General features: G+C 44.9%; 1 protein-coding gene across 2 annotated transcripts in view; it reads left to right on the forward strand.

Annotated features, from left to right (window-relative positions):
- CLSTN2 (calsyntenin 2) overlaps positions 1-15,475 on the forward strand; it is a 628,828-nt gene extending 613,353 nt beyond the window's left edge. For both annotated transcript variants that reach the window (XM_050779679.1, XM_050779680.1), the window contains exons 11-17: positions 5,103-5,251; positions 7,205-7,422; positions 10,712-10,882; positions 11,385-11,530; positions 11,657-11,780; positions 12,553-12,737; positions 14,647-15,475. In XM_050779679.1, coding sequence (XP_050635636.1) covers positions 5,103-5,251; positions 7,205-7,422; positions 10,712-10,882; positions 11,385-11,530; positions 11,657-11,780; positions 12,553-12,737; positions 14,647-14,847 — 1,194 coding nt within the window. In that variant the 3' untranslated portion in view covers positions 14,848-15,475. The remainder of the gene's footprint in view (positions 1-5,102; positions 5,252-7,204; positions 7,423-10,711; positions 10,883-11,384; positions 11,531-11,656; positions 11,781-12,552; positions 12,738-14,646) is intronic.
- Positions 15,476-17,093: the final 1,618 nt, after the last annotated feature.

Genomic DNA, 17,093 nt, shown 5'->3' on the forward strand with positions numbered 1-17,093 from the left:
CACCACATTCCTGAGTAATACTCTGTTCTGATTTACATAGCACAACCCCTGCCAATTTGTCATCTCCATCATGTGGAAGAGTGGGAAAGAGCAAGAACTTCAGAACTAGACACTCCTAGGTTCAGATCACTGCAGGAGGAAAAAGGTTGAAGGTGCCAGAGAGTTAGGCAGAGGCCACATCAGAGGCTACCTAGTAATCATGTTTAAATGTTTATGTCTTTTTCTGTCAACTGATTATTTATTACCTGGGTTACCTTGGGCAAGACACATTAATCCTTTAAGCCCAAATCTCTTGTGTATAAAATATTATTTATCTTGTAGTGATGTTGTAAGAATTTAATTATATATCTAAATATACATTTATCTATATATACTATATATTTTATATGTTTAAATATATATTATATATTTTAGTATATATATAATATATCCTAGCAAACCTAATAGACTCTTAACAAATCACAGTTCCCTTTTGTGACAGAAGAACTTCTAAAGTGGCAAATCTTCATCTGGCCCCACTCACAGAAATGGTTCAGCTGAATCTGTAAGTCAGAAAAATCAGAGTCCAAATTTTGACTCTGTTATTTACTTAATATGGACTATGGGCAGGCAGGTGTCAGAGGTAGCAGCAGGGTTCCTGTCAGGTCATAGCCAGCCTGCTGTCAAGGATCAGGCCAGAGCTTTGATCAGGGACTTCCCTGATGGTCCAGCCTGCTGGGGTGCTAGAGATGCCAGTCAAACCTCTAAGAAAAGCCCCTAATAAGAAGACCATTCTGTAAGGGCTGTCTAGCACCTTCTTGGCTCAGCGAAGGGCTATAGTCACTGCACAGATACCCAAGGGCGAGTGAGCAATGTCACCCTTTGCTGGGGCCCCTAGCACGCCACCATCTCCTGCCCTGGTACAGATGCAAGTACAAACAGGTCCCCTGTTCAATCAGACACCCACTCACAGAGCTGGGAATACCACAGTTAAAAAAAAAAAACACCCAAAACCTGCTCTGGAGGTTTTATTGACCCTGCAAGAACTATGCTGCTGGGTAGGCCAGTGCCCACCTTCATGCTCTGTGGCAGATCTCCCAATGCTGTGGCACAGACCAAGGTATTAACTGGAGATCCAACACACTCTCTCTCCTGGTCTCTCTCCATGTGGCTGCAGAGGGATTGTGCCCTCTGCTGACTGCCACAGGATACTGTTTATCCGTCCCTCTAGAAGAACCTCTTGATTTTCCTATGCAGCCCTCATGTGAGGCTCAGAGGCCAGCCTCCACTGCAGACCTGTCATCTACCTCATGCTTTTCATGTGCTAGACCCTGCAGTGATGCTGAGGAAGTCAGTAGCCCCTGCCCTTGAGGTGCTCACCATCTGCTGGAGGATGCAGACAGATGGACACACAGATAGTAACAGCACAAGACTGCTACAGGAGGATGGTGCAGGGGACGAGGCTGGAGAAGAGGGGCAGAAAAACCTTTTAAAACATAGATGGCATTTGTAGAACAAGGACCTTGAGTCTTCTCAAATCTGAAACTGATGACTTGCGAATACTTCAGAACTAATCATGACTCACTAGCGTGAGGCAGCTCCAGGGATAAGCACTCTAAGCTGGTGAGGCCTTCCAGGCAAGAGAGATGCCAACTCAGACACTGACTATGGCATCAACCATGCATATGCCTGGGGGCTCCAGGATCTAGCACCAGAGAGCGGTGCTCATGGCCAGATGTTAGGCTCAGAGAGACAGCGCTCCGCAGGACTTGGAAGGACAGAAGAGAATTGTGTCATAAGGACACAAGAGCAGTGAAGGCTGGGGCACAAAGACTCAGTGCTGGCATAATTACAATAGTAAGAATGATCATCCAAACTATCATATATTTAAAATCTTGTAAGTGCTAGAAACTTTATATATATATATATAAAATTTCATTTAAGACCCACACAAGTAGATATTAATTTCACCATTATTTAAATGAGGAAATGAAGTCTCAGAGGGGAAAGGAAATACTCCAAAGTGGTACTTTGTACTAGAACTGGAATATTACAGTCCACAAAGTCCATGCTCTTTTAAAGATGCCTTATGACCTTGGGGAAGTGAGAATCAGGCCTGGGAAGTGCTAAATTTTCCCAAACAGGCTAAGCTGTTACAGTAGCATATGATCCCCAAACCTCAAGCCTCACTGGCTTAACATGACAAGTTTAGTTTTCTCCTATACTCAGCTAGGGAGGTGGGGTGGGGTTTCTGCATAGAATGCTGCAAGCCACGGAAGTGGAGGAAAAAAAGAGGCTCGAGCATCTTACAGGGTTTTTCACTGCCTCAGCTCAGAAGTGTGACACCTCACTTCCTCTCCTGCCCATTGGCCAGAGGTAGTCATGTGACTCTGGCCACCTGTGGCACAAGGTGGCTGAGAAGTGTAGCCTCCACAGTGCCCAGGAAGGAAAGGAGAACAGGGTTTGGTGAGTACTGATAATGACTCCCACAGAGCTTCACTAAAAAGACAAAAGAAAGAAGTCCCTTTGGGGAGTGACAGGAGATGACAGTGAGTACAATGTAGGCTGGAGACCCTTCACTCATTCATCTTACAGGGTCTTTTAGAACACTAAGGCTAAGTTCTGGGATTCAGGGATAAGAGGCTCATTCAGAGGTAAGAGGATACAATCTCTGTGCTCATGGGCTACTGTCCACTGTACTATATAGTGGTGTTACCATTTTGTAAGTGCTATAGGAGAAAGGCACCAAAGCCCAGTGGGAACCAAAATGAGAGAAGCTGGGAGGCCTTATGAGTAGGTAACAATGAAACACTCGTGATGATTGAAGGTGACAAAGATTGAGCTATCAATCCTATTGGCTAGGGGACACCATGCAAGGGATTTAGGTGGTTCAGTGTCACCAGTAGTGCTCATGAGACATCCAACTCCTGTTTCAGTCCAGACACAGAACAGAACACCCTTATAAAGACATTCAAGTCAGATCAGGGAAAAGTTAATATACATTTTTCCTTAAACCTATGAAAAGATATACTCAGCTCCTCATACCAAGAAAAATACACATTAAAACTACACTAAGATGGCATTTATCATTTATCAGATTGGTAAAAGTCCTGACATCTGATGGCATACTGTGTTGCTAAGGAACTGAGAGAAGCTGCATTCATTCCCTGGTGGAAGGAGTATGCATTGATATAATCTCTAGCAATGGAGAAGTTGGCAGCATTTATCCAAGTTAAAAGTGCATATACTCTTCGACCTAGCAATTTCACTTGTAGTGATGTATCCTACAGATGTGTTTGCACAAGATTATTTATTCTAACATTGTCAGTAAAAGTTTAGAAATAACCCAAATGTCCATATTAGGAAACTGGTTTTAAAGATTACAGTTTATCTATACAATGGAATACTTATACAGCTACTAAAAAAGAATAAGGAAGCTTGTCATGTATTGATACAGAAAAAGCTCCAAGATATGAGCCAAGTAAAAAATAAAGTGTGATACATTATGTAATGAGATAGTTTTGATATAAGAAAGAAGAAAAATGGAAATCTATATTCACTGATTATATATTTATAAGAATGAGTATAACTGTCAGGATAAGCTAAGTTATACTACAGTAACAAATTATTTAATACTAAGTGGCTTATACAACAACATTTTATTTATTGCTCATGCTTCATGTCCATTATAGATTGGCTGCAGCTCTGATCCATACCTCCCTCACTGTGAGATGCAAGCTGATGGACCAGCCCCTAATGGAATGTTGCCAGTTTCATGGCAGAGAGAAAGGGATGTTGCAAACCATGAACTGGTTATTAAATCTTCCATAGGGTATGAATCAAACAATATTTCTGCCCACATTTAGCTGACCAAGCAAGTAACATGACCACTGCTGAGTGCAACAGGGCAAAAATGTATATCCTGCAGGGAAGGGTACTATAAGTCATATGATCAAGCTTATTAACAATAGGGCAGACATGTATAAGTCTCTCATGGGAGGGGAAGCAACTAATTGTGAACAATAATGCAATTTACCACTAAGAAACTAACATAATAATGAGTACTTGTGGGATGTGACTGTGGAAACTGAGTGGATGGGAGATAGAAATAAGATAGCTACTTTTCACCTAGCACATGTGTACATTTGATTCATGTGAATATATTAACTATTCAAAAGAGTAAATAATTTTAAGTTAGGTAGCTACTTAAAAAAGATCCATGTCTCCCTTTCCTGTGCCATGAGCATTCAATATATAATCTGAATTCACAGATATGTTTCTGATATTTTATCGATAGCATTTCCTAATAATTCTTGCTCAGAAGTGTGTCAAAGTCAGTAATTCAGGGCAGTACAAAGGCAGTTTTCCCTGCCTCATTCCAAGAAGAGTAACTGCTGTGGGGACATGGAGAGGGCAAGAGTCTATGTCCAGCTTGAGTACCCACGTGACTCAGTGGGGAGAATCGCCACTACATGGCCTTTAGCAAGTGTGGCATACCAGGGACTTGGGATGAAATGGATAGATAACAGGGCTGCTGGCAGATGTGTAAGCAGCAGGTGAGTGCAACTCATGGGAAACCAGTGTGTAGCCCTCGAAAAGCAAGACAAAAAATTAGATCTGAGAGAGAAAGAAAACCATTAACTGAAAAATGAGCTTGAAGGTTGGAAGCTAAGAAGATAGGGTGTGGGTCAGAAAATGGAGTGCAAGATGAATTTGGGGAGCAGTTCAAGGCCAAAGACAAAGACAGCAAAAGGAGTCAACACGCAAGTTCTGAATGGTCCAGACCACCCAGTAGCACAGAGCATGGGCCACTGTTCACCAAGGGCTGGGCTGTGAGAGCACCATGGCTGGGTTTTCAATATTCAATCCTGTGGCTCAGACCGATAATACCAGGCACAGTTCCTGGAGAGACTTCATAGGAGAGGGCCACAAAGCCCACCAGAGAGTAGGAGGAACTGCTTGAGAGTTTAAACACTATCATTTGTACACACAAATGAGTCACTGGCAGATGCTCTAGAGGTGTTTATGGTGACCTTTGGTGCCCTGTGTGGACAGGAAGTGCTCCCATAAAACCATGTACATCCTGACCATTCTCTTCCATGATGCTCACTTTTGTCTTCCAGTATCACTTCAACCCCTCGCAGTCCATCCTGGTGATGGAAGGTGATGACATTGGGAACATTAACCGTGCTCTCCAGAAAGTCTCCTACATCAACTCCAGGCAGTTCCCGACAGCGGGTGTGCGGCGCCTCAAAGTCTCCTCCAAAGTCCAGTGAGTGGACACTGATCAGCCTGGGGCCAACTGAGGCAGCAGGGTTGGTCCCTTGGGAATGTTCCCTTGCAAAACAGGATTTGCCTTTCTTCAGCTGTCCTCAACTTCTGCTGTTCCTATGAGGATGCCTCAATGGATCTGTGTTCTTGTTTTCTTCTTAAGCAAGATGTTCTGTTGTTTTACCACCTTGAATCCACCTTTCTCTATTTTACCCTGTTTCTTATCTAATGCCTTACTGCTTTCTATAAATTCTCAGAGAGCTGGGAATTTGAAGTGATCTGGGTATGGGTTTGAAGTGTTCTGACTTAAGGGCACAGTGCCTGGTACATAGGAAGTGCTTGACAAATGTTTATTAAATTGAATTAAGTTAACCAACCCAGCTATGTAGAGTTCCTAAATCCCACAGGTATGCCAGAAAAACAGAAGGCATGGTTCTTGTTTCCAGAGATCAGAGTTAAATTAGAGGATTACTGAAGCCTTTGGATAACTCACTCACTGGCCTATCAAATCACTTCTCAGCCACAGTGGCTACCTTGGAGGGCTGCTAGGAGGGGGATCCCAGGAAAATTCCTGGAAGGTGGAGGTGCAGTCATGCGGCACCTAGAGTTGGGAGAAGGACTCAGAAAGAGAGGAACAAGGATGGGAAGGATGGGTCTGCTGACTGCCACATTGATGGAGCCTGAGACAGGTGCCAGAAAAAAGCCTGTAGATGGTGGTTACATTCAATAGTTCTGGAACAATGGAGGAGTGCTCCACCATTACAGGCTTAGGGGTAGGAAGCAGGTACCTCCAGGTCAGTGCCACATTAGAGTGAAGATGAGAGAACAAACTGGCCTATGTCCTGCTGAGACCAGCCTTCTGCAAACTGAAGAAAGGTGAGGAGTGCTGTGGGGCTGGCCTGGCACAAGCGGGAGAAAACTGGGAAGAGGAGGAGGCCACCACAGCTCCCACATTTCCCACCCACAGAAGAGGATAGAGTAGCTCAGCATGGAATCCATCCAGACTATCCTTTCCTCGGGAACTGTCCCAAGGCATGGAAGGTGATGGCTGTCACCAGCTGAACCCCACCCCCAGAGCATCTGCCTGGCTCTGGGGTCCCCCATTTTAACCTACATCTAGATGACCATGGGAGAGGGCTAATGACGTAATGCCCCCATGAGGTCTGACGAGAGGTTCAAATCAACCACTGTTTACTGAGCTCAAACCATGATGCAAGCTCTGGTCAGCTTCTTTTCTATACATGTCTGCATTTAATCCTTTACTGTAGGACAAAATTATTGTTATCCCCATTGTATAGATGAAGAAACTGAGGTTCACAGGAGTTGAGTGCCTTGTCCACATTTACCCAGCCCAGAAGTGTCAGAACCAGGCCATGGATCCTTGTCTGTCTCAGACCTCACTCTTGTGGCCACACCATTTCTGCCTCCCAGATAATTGTGTGGCAGTGTATCAGGAGAAAGGAGGGTGAATATGATAGCACTTTGCTCTTACACCTAGAAAAGGCACACGTGTGTGATATCCACATAGAGTCATATCATATAAGCTGACGCAGGAGAGTTTAGCCCTGGGGTCTCAATTAGTAAGATGGCTGTAACCGACCAGGTAGACAACAATTTGCCTACCAAATACTAAAGCATGTAACAAGCAGTTGCTATCTAATTAATGTTGCCATTGATCACTTTGTTAAAGGATAATGAAAGGTTTCATGGTTATGTGTTGCGCGTATAGAAAATTCCCATTTCTCTCAGTAGCCAATTTTTCAAGTCCCTAGATCACTAGTGGTTTTGATTATAATGTGTCTTTAAATTTGAATGTCTGTTGACATCCTCAGAGACTCTTAGGCAGTCAGGATGCCTGGTTAAGAATTGGAGGTGGCAACCCCTTATTCCTGGCTGTATGACAGATGGTTTAATTGCTTGCTCGTCAGTGCCATGACCGAGGCTGTTTTCCCAGGTGCTTTGGGGAAGACGTATGCATCAGTATCCCCGAGGTAGACGCCTATGTGATGGTCCTGCAGGCCATCGAGCCCCGGATCACCCTCCGGGGCACAGACCACTTCTGGAGACCTGCTGCTCAGTTTGAAAGTGCCAGGGGAGTGACCCTCTTTCCTGATATCAAGATTGTGAGCACCTTCGCCAAAACTGAGGCCCCCGGGGATGTGAAAACCACAGGTACAGGTGCATTTGAGTTTGTGGGGAGGGTGGACCTTAATTTTTTTACAGCCATGAAAACATACTTCAGAACAACAGCATTGTTCATGTAATGTATACATGGCATAAATGTATACATGGCAGCATAATGTTCAGCAAAACAGGCAAAGAGCTATAAACAAACGAAAAGAATATGAGGGGAATGAATGGTTTAGCAATGAGGGATATGAGGTTGGAGGGAATGCATTTGTGCTAAATGGTAAGTGAACAAAATGCAAGACACAAAGTTACATAGTACTTACAGATAGAATGATCTCAACCATTTAAGAAAAAAAAAAAAATGGAAAAATGCCAAGAAGGACACACACCCTATGCTAATAGGGTTATTCTATGCTAACGGTTATTCTTTGAGAAGCATAGTGAGAGCCAATTTGTTTCTGCTTCCCTTCCCTTTCTGTAATTTCAAAAATGTTCTATAGTGGGCATATATTATTTTGATAATCAGAAGAAAAGCTAAAGACATATAAAGAAAAAATATAGCTGCATCTTTATATATACACCATAAAAGTTAGGTCTCATTCAGTAATATTACTGTAAGCTCTCAGAAAACTTTTAAGTTGTTATTTCCAACAACTTCGTTATTGGAAAGGTTTTTCAGTGAAAGAGGAGTAATTTGAATTATCTACCAAACGGAAACAGTTACACTGAAAGCTATAGTATATGCTGCGGGAGGGGAGGAGAAGAGAAGGAAGGAAACCGGGAAAGGAGCAAGGGAGGGAGGGAAGAAAACTTCCCTTTTGTTACTCTGAGGGATGGGGGAAATATAAATTTAAGAAGTGTCCTTTGCTGCCTCTTCCAAGAGAGTATTTTCAACTCTCCCCTCCCCCTCCAAAAGCCACTGCTAATGATGTGCTGGTGCCTCTGGTCCTGAGTCCCCGAATAGCTGCTGCTCTAATAATCTTAACTACCTATTGACTTAAACCACCCTGGTCCCTAGTGAATGGGGTACTCAAGAGACAGCCCTTCTAGCTCATAAAAAATAGATGGTGTTTTACCACCTGTCCGGGCAGGGCAGTTCCCTAGTCACAGGCCAACGTGCATTAGGTTGTGTGATCGTCCCTCTTCTCCTGTTCTCATTTGTGGCTAAAATCAAGACAGAAATAAAGAAGAGCCTCTGACTTCAGTGGTTGCGGGCCATGACCCAAGTGTCTGGATTTGCTACATCTGACACCAGCAAACAGGCAATGCAGGGAAGAGCAATTATCTGGGTTCACATTTCATCTTCTGTTTATGAGAGGTACAGGCAGAGCACATAGTCAAGTGTCCAAAGGCTATTATTAGTGCCTTTAAATTTTTACTCCTATTGTTGTTGGAATGGTCATTATTATGGATATCTTAAACAAGTAGGATAATGACATTTGCCACCAGGCCTCAGTGACTGGCTTCAGCATCATCTGCTGCCCCCATTGACACTCTTTATGCTGTCAATACCAAAGACAGGAGGTTCCCCCAACATGCACACACACACACACACACACACCCCCGACCCTCACGCTCTGTTAGTTCACACTTCTGCTCTGCTCTCCGGCTGGAAGGTCCCTTTCCTTCCCTATCCCTTGATTCCTGGCAAATAACTCTGCCTTCAGCACCTCCCCAAGTAGGCTCTCCCACCACCACCATTCTGACACTCCCAACTGCTGGTGCTTCCCTCAGCACACACTTTTTAGCCCTTGGTGATGATCTCCTGTTTATTAAACCAGACCAGGAGACCCCGAGGGCTCATCCATGGCCGATTTGCCTCTGGGTCCCTGAACCCAGCACACTCCCTTCTACACAGTGGGAATCCAGGAAACTGCAGGTGGAAGATAATACCCATGGTGAGAGAGCCATGAGAAAATGGCAGCCGTGACATACTCCCTACCTCAGGGAGCTCTCAGTCAGCCACAGTGGGAGGTAGGAACAAGGGCAATATGACCAGACCTGACAAGAAGTCAACAAAAAGCCTGGAAACTGTGAGAAGGCCATTTGAAATAAAGATGCACATACAGCATTGCTAATTATAGACCCTGTCTTAAGCGTAAGTTATTGTGCTTTTAGATTTTGCTGATTATACATGAAACCATTGTGATTGACAAGTATTTAAAAATTAAGATAAAGAAATTATGTATAATAATATATAATATATACCTAGTGAGAGCAAAAATATTTTTGGTATCATTTAAAAACTTAAAAGATAATTATTTAAAATAATCCATCTTTAGTGAATTTTTTAAATTTCTATTTTAATAAATGTTTTATAACACACAAAGTATATTTAGTCCACTTTATAAATAAATAAATATACTTATTTAAATTATCTCTCTTCACAAGTTTTTCAGTAAAGGAGTGCAAGATCAAAACCACTTGAAGACAAGTAGCCTATGATCAGTGAGATGGGGATAGTAATAGTACTCCCTTTAATGTCTATTAGGATTATATTTCCACATGCCTGGCACATGGCACATACTTCATAAATACCAATCACCTTCTTAAGATGGGATTTTAATTTAGGACTGCCAAACTCTGCCCGGCATTCAAACACTCACACATTTCTTTGGGAAATTTGGAGTCATACAATTAGGCAAGGACAACTTGACTGACCAACATGCTAATGTGCTCCAAGGGGAGCACATTAATTATATTAATTTATCAAATATTGATTATTGGTTATATCATATTGACTTGATTATTAATTAATGATTCAGCTCCATTTGAGCAAGGTTTAGTAATAACTACTCCATGCTCGTTCCTGGGTTAGACACTAAGGATTCAATCATAAAAAGATAGTGCTTCTGCCCTTCAGAATCTCAGGTGGTTGGGGAGACAGACACATTAGGACCACATGGAGAAAGCTATGAGAGCATGGTGGAAGGCCACTTATCTCTCCCCAAATGAGAGCTATTGCTTAGTGAGCACCTACAATGTGCATTGGACACTGTTTTCAATCATCTCAAGACCCTTGCCTTCCTTACAGATGAGGAAACTGAGTGGTAGGCAGTTCCTCTAACACTATGCAGCTTCTCAGTGGCAGAGCTGGTATTCAAATCACATCTTTTGGCTACAGTATTCATGCTCTTCCCACTAATTCATGCTATGCAACCTCAGGGCCGCCTGGACATCTGAGCAGTCGATGTGGTATTTGGGATCACACAGACACTGCTCCTGACCCAGCCTTAACCTGGGGTGCAATAACAGAGGAGGAAGATGATTAGCAAGGACTGTTTTCTGAGCTGTCCTTCATGCCTGCATTTCTGTGTCTGTCTTCCTACAGCCCCCAAATCAGAAGTCTTAGAGGAAATGCTTCATAACTTAGATTTCTGTGATATTTTGGTGATTGGAGGGGACTTGGACCCAAGGCAGGAGTGCTTAGAGCTCAACCACAGTGAGCTCCACCAACGACACCTGGACGCCACTAATTCTACTGCAGGCTACTCCATCTACGGTAAGGCCACACTCAGCCCCCTTTGCCCCAAGGGTGTCCTCTTAGAATGTCCTTGTCCAGGGAGACATGAGTGAGACTGCACCTGTGAAGGAGCACTGTGAAGCTCCAGGGATCAGTTGGAGATCCTTGGCCTCAAGCATGGATTTCTAGACCCTCCTCTGGCAAGTTACTCAAGCATCTTGGGGACCAGTCCCACATTCCCACTCCTGGGGAATTCTTCTGTAGAAGCTGGGTGGATGCCTTCTCTTACAATGTTTGATTTCAGCAACTGTTACAGCAACATCTGGAAGATTGAGGCAGTCTATATGGAAAGCTTGTGCATCAGTGTAATTTTGGCCCCTTAGAGTTTCTGCACATTGTCTGCCCAACATATCTTGAGCTCTTAACCTCAACAAATTTACAAGACCCGCGAGGTCTTGTGCCACAAGCCCCAGCCTGTCTCCTCTCTTCTCTTCCTCCTCCTTTTCTGCCTTCTGATGACAAGTGTGGTCTCTTGGCACAGGTGTGGGCTCCATGAGCCGTTATGAGCAGGTGCTACATCACATCCGCTACCGCAACTGGCGTCCAGCTTCCCTTGAGGCCCGGCGTTTCCGGATTAAGTGCTCAGAACTCAATGGGCGCTACACTAGCAATGAGTTCAACTTGGAGGTGAGTGGGTCCTGCCATTGTTAGGGAAGCCAAGGCTCACCCATTCCCTCATCATTCATTCAGAACTGCTGTAACTGGCTCACCTGCCACTCCTGGGTCAATAGCACCTCTCCCCACTCTTCCCAGGTCAGCGTCCTTCATGAAGACAGAGTCTCAGATAAGGAGCATGTCAACCACCTGATTGTGCAGCCTCCCTTCCTCCAGTCTGTCCATCATCCTGAGTCCCGGAGTAGCATCCGGCGCAGTTCAGGTAGGGTGCCCAAGACGAGGGACCCTCAGGACACAGGTGGTCATTGTGACTCAAGACTATCTACTCAACAGTTATGTTGCAGCAAACATAGGTGCCCAGAACTGAGGGAGGGAACCCAGCAATGGAGAAAATGTGCCCTGGCTCTGAGACACTCACACCCTCAATAGGCAGTCAATAAGTAAACAAGAAGTTACACAACACACATAATAGCAGAGGTCACTACAAAGGGCTGGGACAAAATTTCAGGCCCAACTCAAAACTATGTCCGGTATGAAGCTTTCCATGAGCCCTTTACACACACACACACACACACACACACACACACACACGTATGCACCATATTGCAAAGTCCTCTGCCTACATTTCTGTTTGAGCATTTGCCATATTGTGTTACCATCTGCTGGGCACTTGTATCTGTTTCTACTAAACTCTACAGTGCTTGGCTCTGTGGAAATTTCTTTATAATTTGAGGGGTAAAGCCAGGAATAAAAGAGAATTTGCATTTAATGAACACCTATACTGTGCCTATGTGGAAACTTACAGATTAATTTAATTTACACCTAACTATTACTCATAGGATAGGAATTATTATGTCCATTATAGAGTTGATGAAAATGAAGCCCAGACAGGGTAAGGTGCTGCTCTAGAGTTCTACAGCTGGAAAGTGGTAGGGCAGACTTTATCCTATGCATGGATGTTTCATTCATGCTCCCTCACAAGAATGAGGTAGGCCTTTGTTTGCCATGTCATGGGAGTTTCTTCCTTGTTCCAGTGGTCCCAAGCATTGCCACGGTGGTCATCATCATCTCCGTGTGCATGCTTGTGTTTGTCGTGGCCATGGGTGTGTACCGGGTCCGGATCGCCCACCAGCACTTCATCCAGGAAACTGAGGCTGCCAAGGAATCTGAGATGGACTGGGACGATTCTGCGCTGACTATCACAGTCAACCCCATGGAGGTGATCCCCATGCAGGGCTGGGAGTTCTGGGTGGGGCGCTTCTCCCTTCACCCAGCTCAACCCTTCCTATGCCTAAAGCCGCCCCATACCCCCGCCTTCTGGAAGCCCTGCCCCATCTAGTCCAGCTCCACTGGTTCTTCCTGCCTCTGAGCTCCTCTAGCCCTCTCAACCTGAACAGACCATACCTTCCCACCAACTACATTCTCTGATTTAAAATGTATTCATTGCTCTTACCCCACAAACAGAACCAGAAATTTTGTTAAGGCAAGCAAACACCACGAGGTGGCTATGCCTCATTTCCCCCACAGTATTTAGCTCAGAGCTAACTAACCCTTAGGGACTCAGTACTGAAGTTTTGATTAACTAACAGTGCAAATTAGATGGCTTTGCTCCATACTGCCTAAAGAGTTCACTCAAAGGCTTGGAACAGATTAAAAGAAAAATATAGCAGCAATGCCTGCCATTTATTGAGCCTCCATTATGCCGGATACTGTATAGAGTGCTCTATATACACCACCTCATTGAATCTTCCAAAATCCTATAAAATAGGAGTTATCATCTACATTTACCAAGGTGAAAACCAACTAAGAAAAAAAGTAACATACTCAAATTAACACAGCCAATAGTCAAATTTAAGGATGTCTGATTCTAAAGTCCATATCTTTCCAATTAGCCAACAGCCCCCAGAATCTATCCATGAGTGTCAAGCGAAGCCCTCTACATCATGCCCTTTGCCCATGGGTTCTGGGTGATGATAGACACAGGCTTAGAAAAGGTAGGGGAAGATGATTATCCCAGCCTGGTCCCAGTTTCCACCTCAGCTGGCCTCACACTCCAATTTCAAAGCCAGTGTGCTGATGTGGCTCAGTTTCTCCAAGCATGTGCTGTAGGTAAAGTGCTGAGCTCAGTGCTATACAGACTCCAGAATTTCCACCTTCAAAGAGTTGAGACTTGAGTCTAGAAAACAAGACCACTATACCTGGAGTGGTCTGAGGACAAGGCAAGAGTGTGCCTAACAAGGGCCAACCTTGTGATGTCAAAAGTCAATGAGCTTGAGGAGGAAAAGCCTTCAGGACTGCAACAATTAGGGAAGATTCCTTGGAGGAGGTTGGCCTGGGGGAGGCCTTGAAGAGTGGGTAGGATTTGGGGTAAGGTAGAAGGTAGGAGGTAAAAGACAATTCCCAAGAAGTGTCAGGGGAGGGGGGTGGGTAGCCAAGCAAGGAGAAACAACTTTTATGACCTGGTTCATCAACGCAGAACATAAATCCAGAAATAAAATTTTGCTGGAATTATCCAAAAGCTGGAGTGAGGGGGAATTGGACTGGAAAGGAAGGGGTACAGCCTGAGGACACAGTCAGGGGGTGAGCAGCAAGCATGGAAAGTGAGGACCAATAAATTTGTCCTTTCCAAAGGAATATTTTTGAGGGGAAGCATAACTGAGTCTTTGCTTAAAATGCCTTCTGCTCCCAGGGACATTGCATGCACACTTGGAAAAGAGACACAAGATCAAATGCCATCCTCTCACTGAGAAGCAAACACTAAGGCTTGGACAGCTCCATTTAAATAGGCTCCAGAAATGCCTGAAAACAAGCCTTGGCCTGAAAGGTTCAGTAAATGATGGATAGGATTGGCTTCAATGTCCAGCCCATCATTTATACCCAACAGTCTACCTTGAGTTCATGCCTTGGAATTTGCTGCTATTTCAGGCTTTTGCCTTGAACCTTCTAGCTTCCTTTTTATCAGAAGACTTCCCTTCCAGGAAGTCTGTGTCCAGGCTGAAGAGTTTGGCACTAAGAGGAGAAATTCCAAGGGGCCCTAAATGTTTCGTTAATGGATGGAGAAACATAAGCTCCAAAGTGGCCTCTGTTCAGTCCCTGACGAGCATTTCCTTTCTCCCCTTGATATCCAGAAGCATGAAGGACCAGGGCACGGGGAAGATGAGACTGAGGGAGAAGAGGAGGAAGAAGCAGAGGAAGACATGAGCTCCAGCAGTGGCTCTGATGACAGTGAAGAGGAGGAGGAGGAGGAAGGGACGGGCAGAGGCAGACATGGGCAGAATGGAGCCAGGCAAGCCCAGCTGGAGTGGGACGACTCCACCCTCCCCTACTAGTGCCCAGAGGTCTGCTGCCCGGCCCACATGTCCCTTTTGTAAACCCTGACCCAATGTATGCCTACGTCTATCATACCTCACCTCTGATGTCTGTGACACATCTGGGAAGGCCTTCTCCAGCTTCCTAGAGCCCACCCTTTAAGCCTTGGGGACTCCCTGTGTCTCATCCATGGGGAAGTTCCAAGAAGCCCAGCATGGCCATCAGTGGGGACTTCAGGGTAGACTTTGTCCTGTAGCCCCCACTTCTGCCCTATGCTCCCCAGCATCCTGTCTACCTGTCTGTGGAGTCCGCCTTTGCTTTTTCCTGCAGGGAAGAAGGTCCACCTTTGTGTCACTCACCTCCCCAGGCTCAGAGTCCCCAAGGCCCTGGGGTTCCAACTCACTGTGCGTCTCCTCCACACAGACCAGCAGGTCCTCCTATGCTGACTCCAGGTTGCTTCACACAGGGAGGGTGGTTGGAGCTTCACACACCTAAGGTCTTAGTGCTTAACAGTTTAAAGGAAAGTCCTTGTTGAGGCAGAACTAAGTTCACAGGGAAAGGTACACACATTCTCTCTCTCTCTCTCTGTCTATCTATCTAGTTCCCCAGCTTGGAGAGCCTTTCCCTTTGCTTCTTTCTGAGGCCACATAAGCTTAGAAGAAAAGTCCTAAACCAAGAACAGGTCCTTGGCCACAAACAGGGCCTGATCCCCCATCAGAGCTATCTGAGCCTGCCTGCCTGGGCACCTGCTGCAACCATGCAGCTACCCTGCCAGGGGCGCTCACCACACAGAACTGCAGGGCCCAGGAGGCATTCCACACAGGCACTGCCCCAGGCGATAGCCACAAGAAGCCTAGAGCCAGGAAGCAGAAGGAAATGCTAACGAGATCACACACAGGCTTCATGGTGGGTGCGGTGGGGGTGGCTGGGCTCTCCCAGGACAGAGGGGACTTTGAGGTTGGCAAGGCTCTCCCCACTCAGCCTCATGGTCCCTTATCTCCTATTTTACACTATTTTCCCTCTTGAGAAAATACGTGCTTTCCGGATGTATTAGAAATGCATGAGCTCCACCGAGTCTACAATGAAAGTTTGAAATTTAACTGCAAGGAATTAGAAGCATATTTGCAATCATTGCAGCTTCTTCTTTCTTCTGCTCATAAAAGGAGGAACACTTAGATAGAGGGCAAATATATCTGAAAACCTAATTTCTTTCTTTTTTTGATAAGGAAATCTTTTCCATCTCCATCCTAACATGCACAACCCGTGAAGAGAATTGTTTCTATAGTAACTGGTCTGCGATCTTTTGTGGCCAAGAGAATAGCAGGCAAGAATTAGGGCCATGACAGAATTTCCACGAAGCTCTGAGAACATGTTTGTTTCGAATGTCTCAGGTTCCTCTTTGTCCTCATTGTGTACGATCTGTCCCCATCCTTCACTCCTCCCAAAGCTCACACCAATTGGTTTGGCACAGGCACGGAGCTGGTCCCTAGTTAAGTGGCATTTATGTTAACAAAAAAATAGTTCAGAATATCAGCCTTTTTCATTGTGTCATCAAAACAGCTTAAGAAGGGGACTACTGCCAATGTCCTCTAGTCTGACCTCCACCCAGGGAGGACCCATGGCAGGCCTTTTCAACTTTCTGATTCATGAGAATGACCTTGTGCAGCTTTTCCCACCTCCTAAAGTGTTTTCTGCATCTGTTCCTTCCTTTGGACCTCACAACAAATCCTGTGAAGTAACTGAGACATCTGTTGTTAGACACATTTTTGTGATGAGTAAACTGAGGCTTGGTGATTCTATGTCTTGTTCAGAGTCGTTAAAATGTATAGACAAGCCCAGACTCCCCAGTTCCACTCCTGGTCCAGGATTCTACTTAGGGGTCATAGGTATGCACCTAACAGACACTGCTGCAAACCTACTATGTGCTAAGCATTCTACCAACGGCTGTGAGAAAAAGAAAAGCTGAATAAGATAAGCTCCTCCCCAACAGAGGACTTTATATTTGCAGAGGGCAAATAAACAGGCCTAGAAATCACACAAGAGGCAAATGAAGGGAAAGAGGAGAAGTCACAGGAGAGGATGGATGTGGTCACAAAACTTAACCAGTGCTCTTGTTTTCCCCTTCTTAGGGAAAAATACCAGGAGAAGCTGGGGTTTTGTATTCATTGGATGGAAATAGATATTTCTCCTGGGAATTCTCCCAACCAAATAGCCCTCTTCTATTAGGCTGTGTCTGTACATCCACAAGAGGAAAGTCTGTAGGACT

The sequence above is a fragment of the Macaca thibetana genome, chromosome 2 (genome assembly GCF_024542745.1).
Source record: "Macaca thibetana thibetana isolate TM-01 chromosome 2, ASM2454274v1, whole genome shotgun sequence".
Taxonomy (NCBI): Eukaryota; Metazoa; Chordata; class Mammalia; order Primates; family Cercopithecidae; genus Macaca; species Macaca thibetana.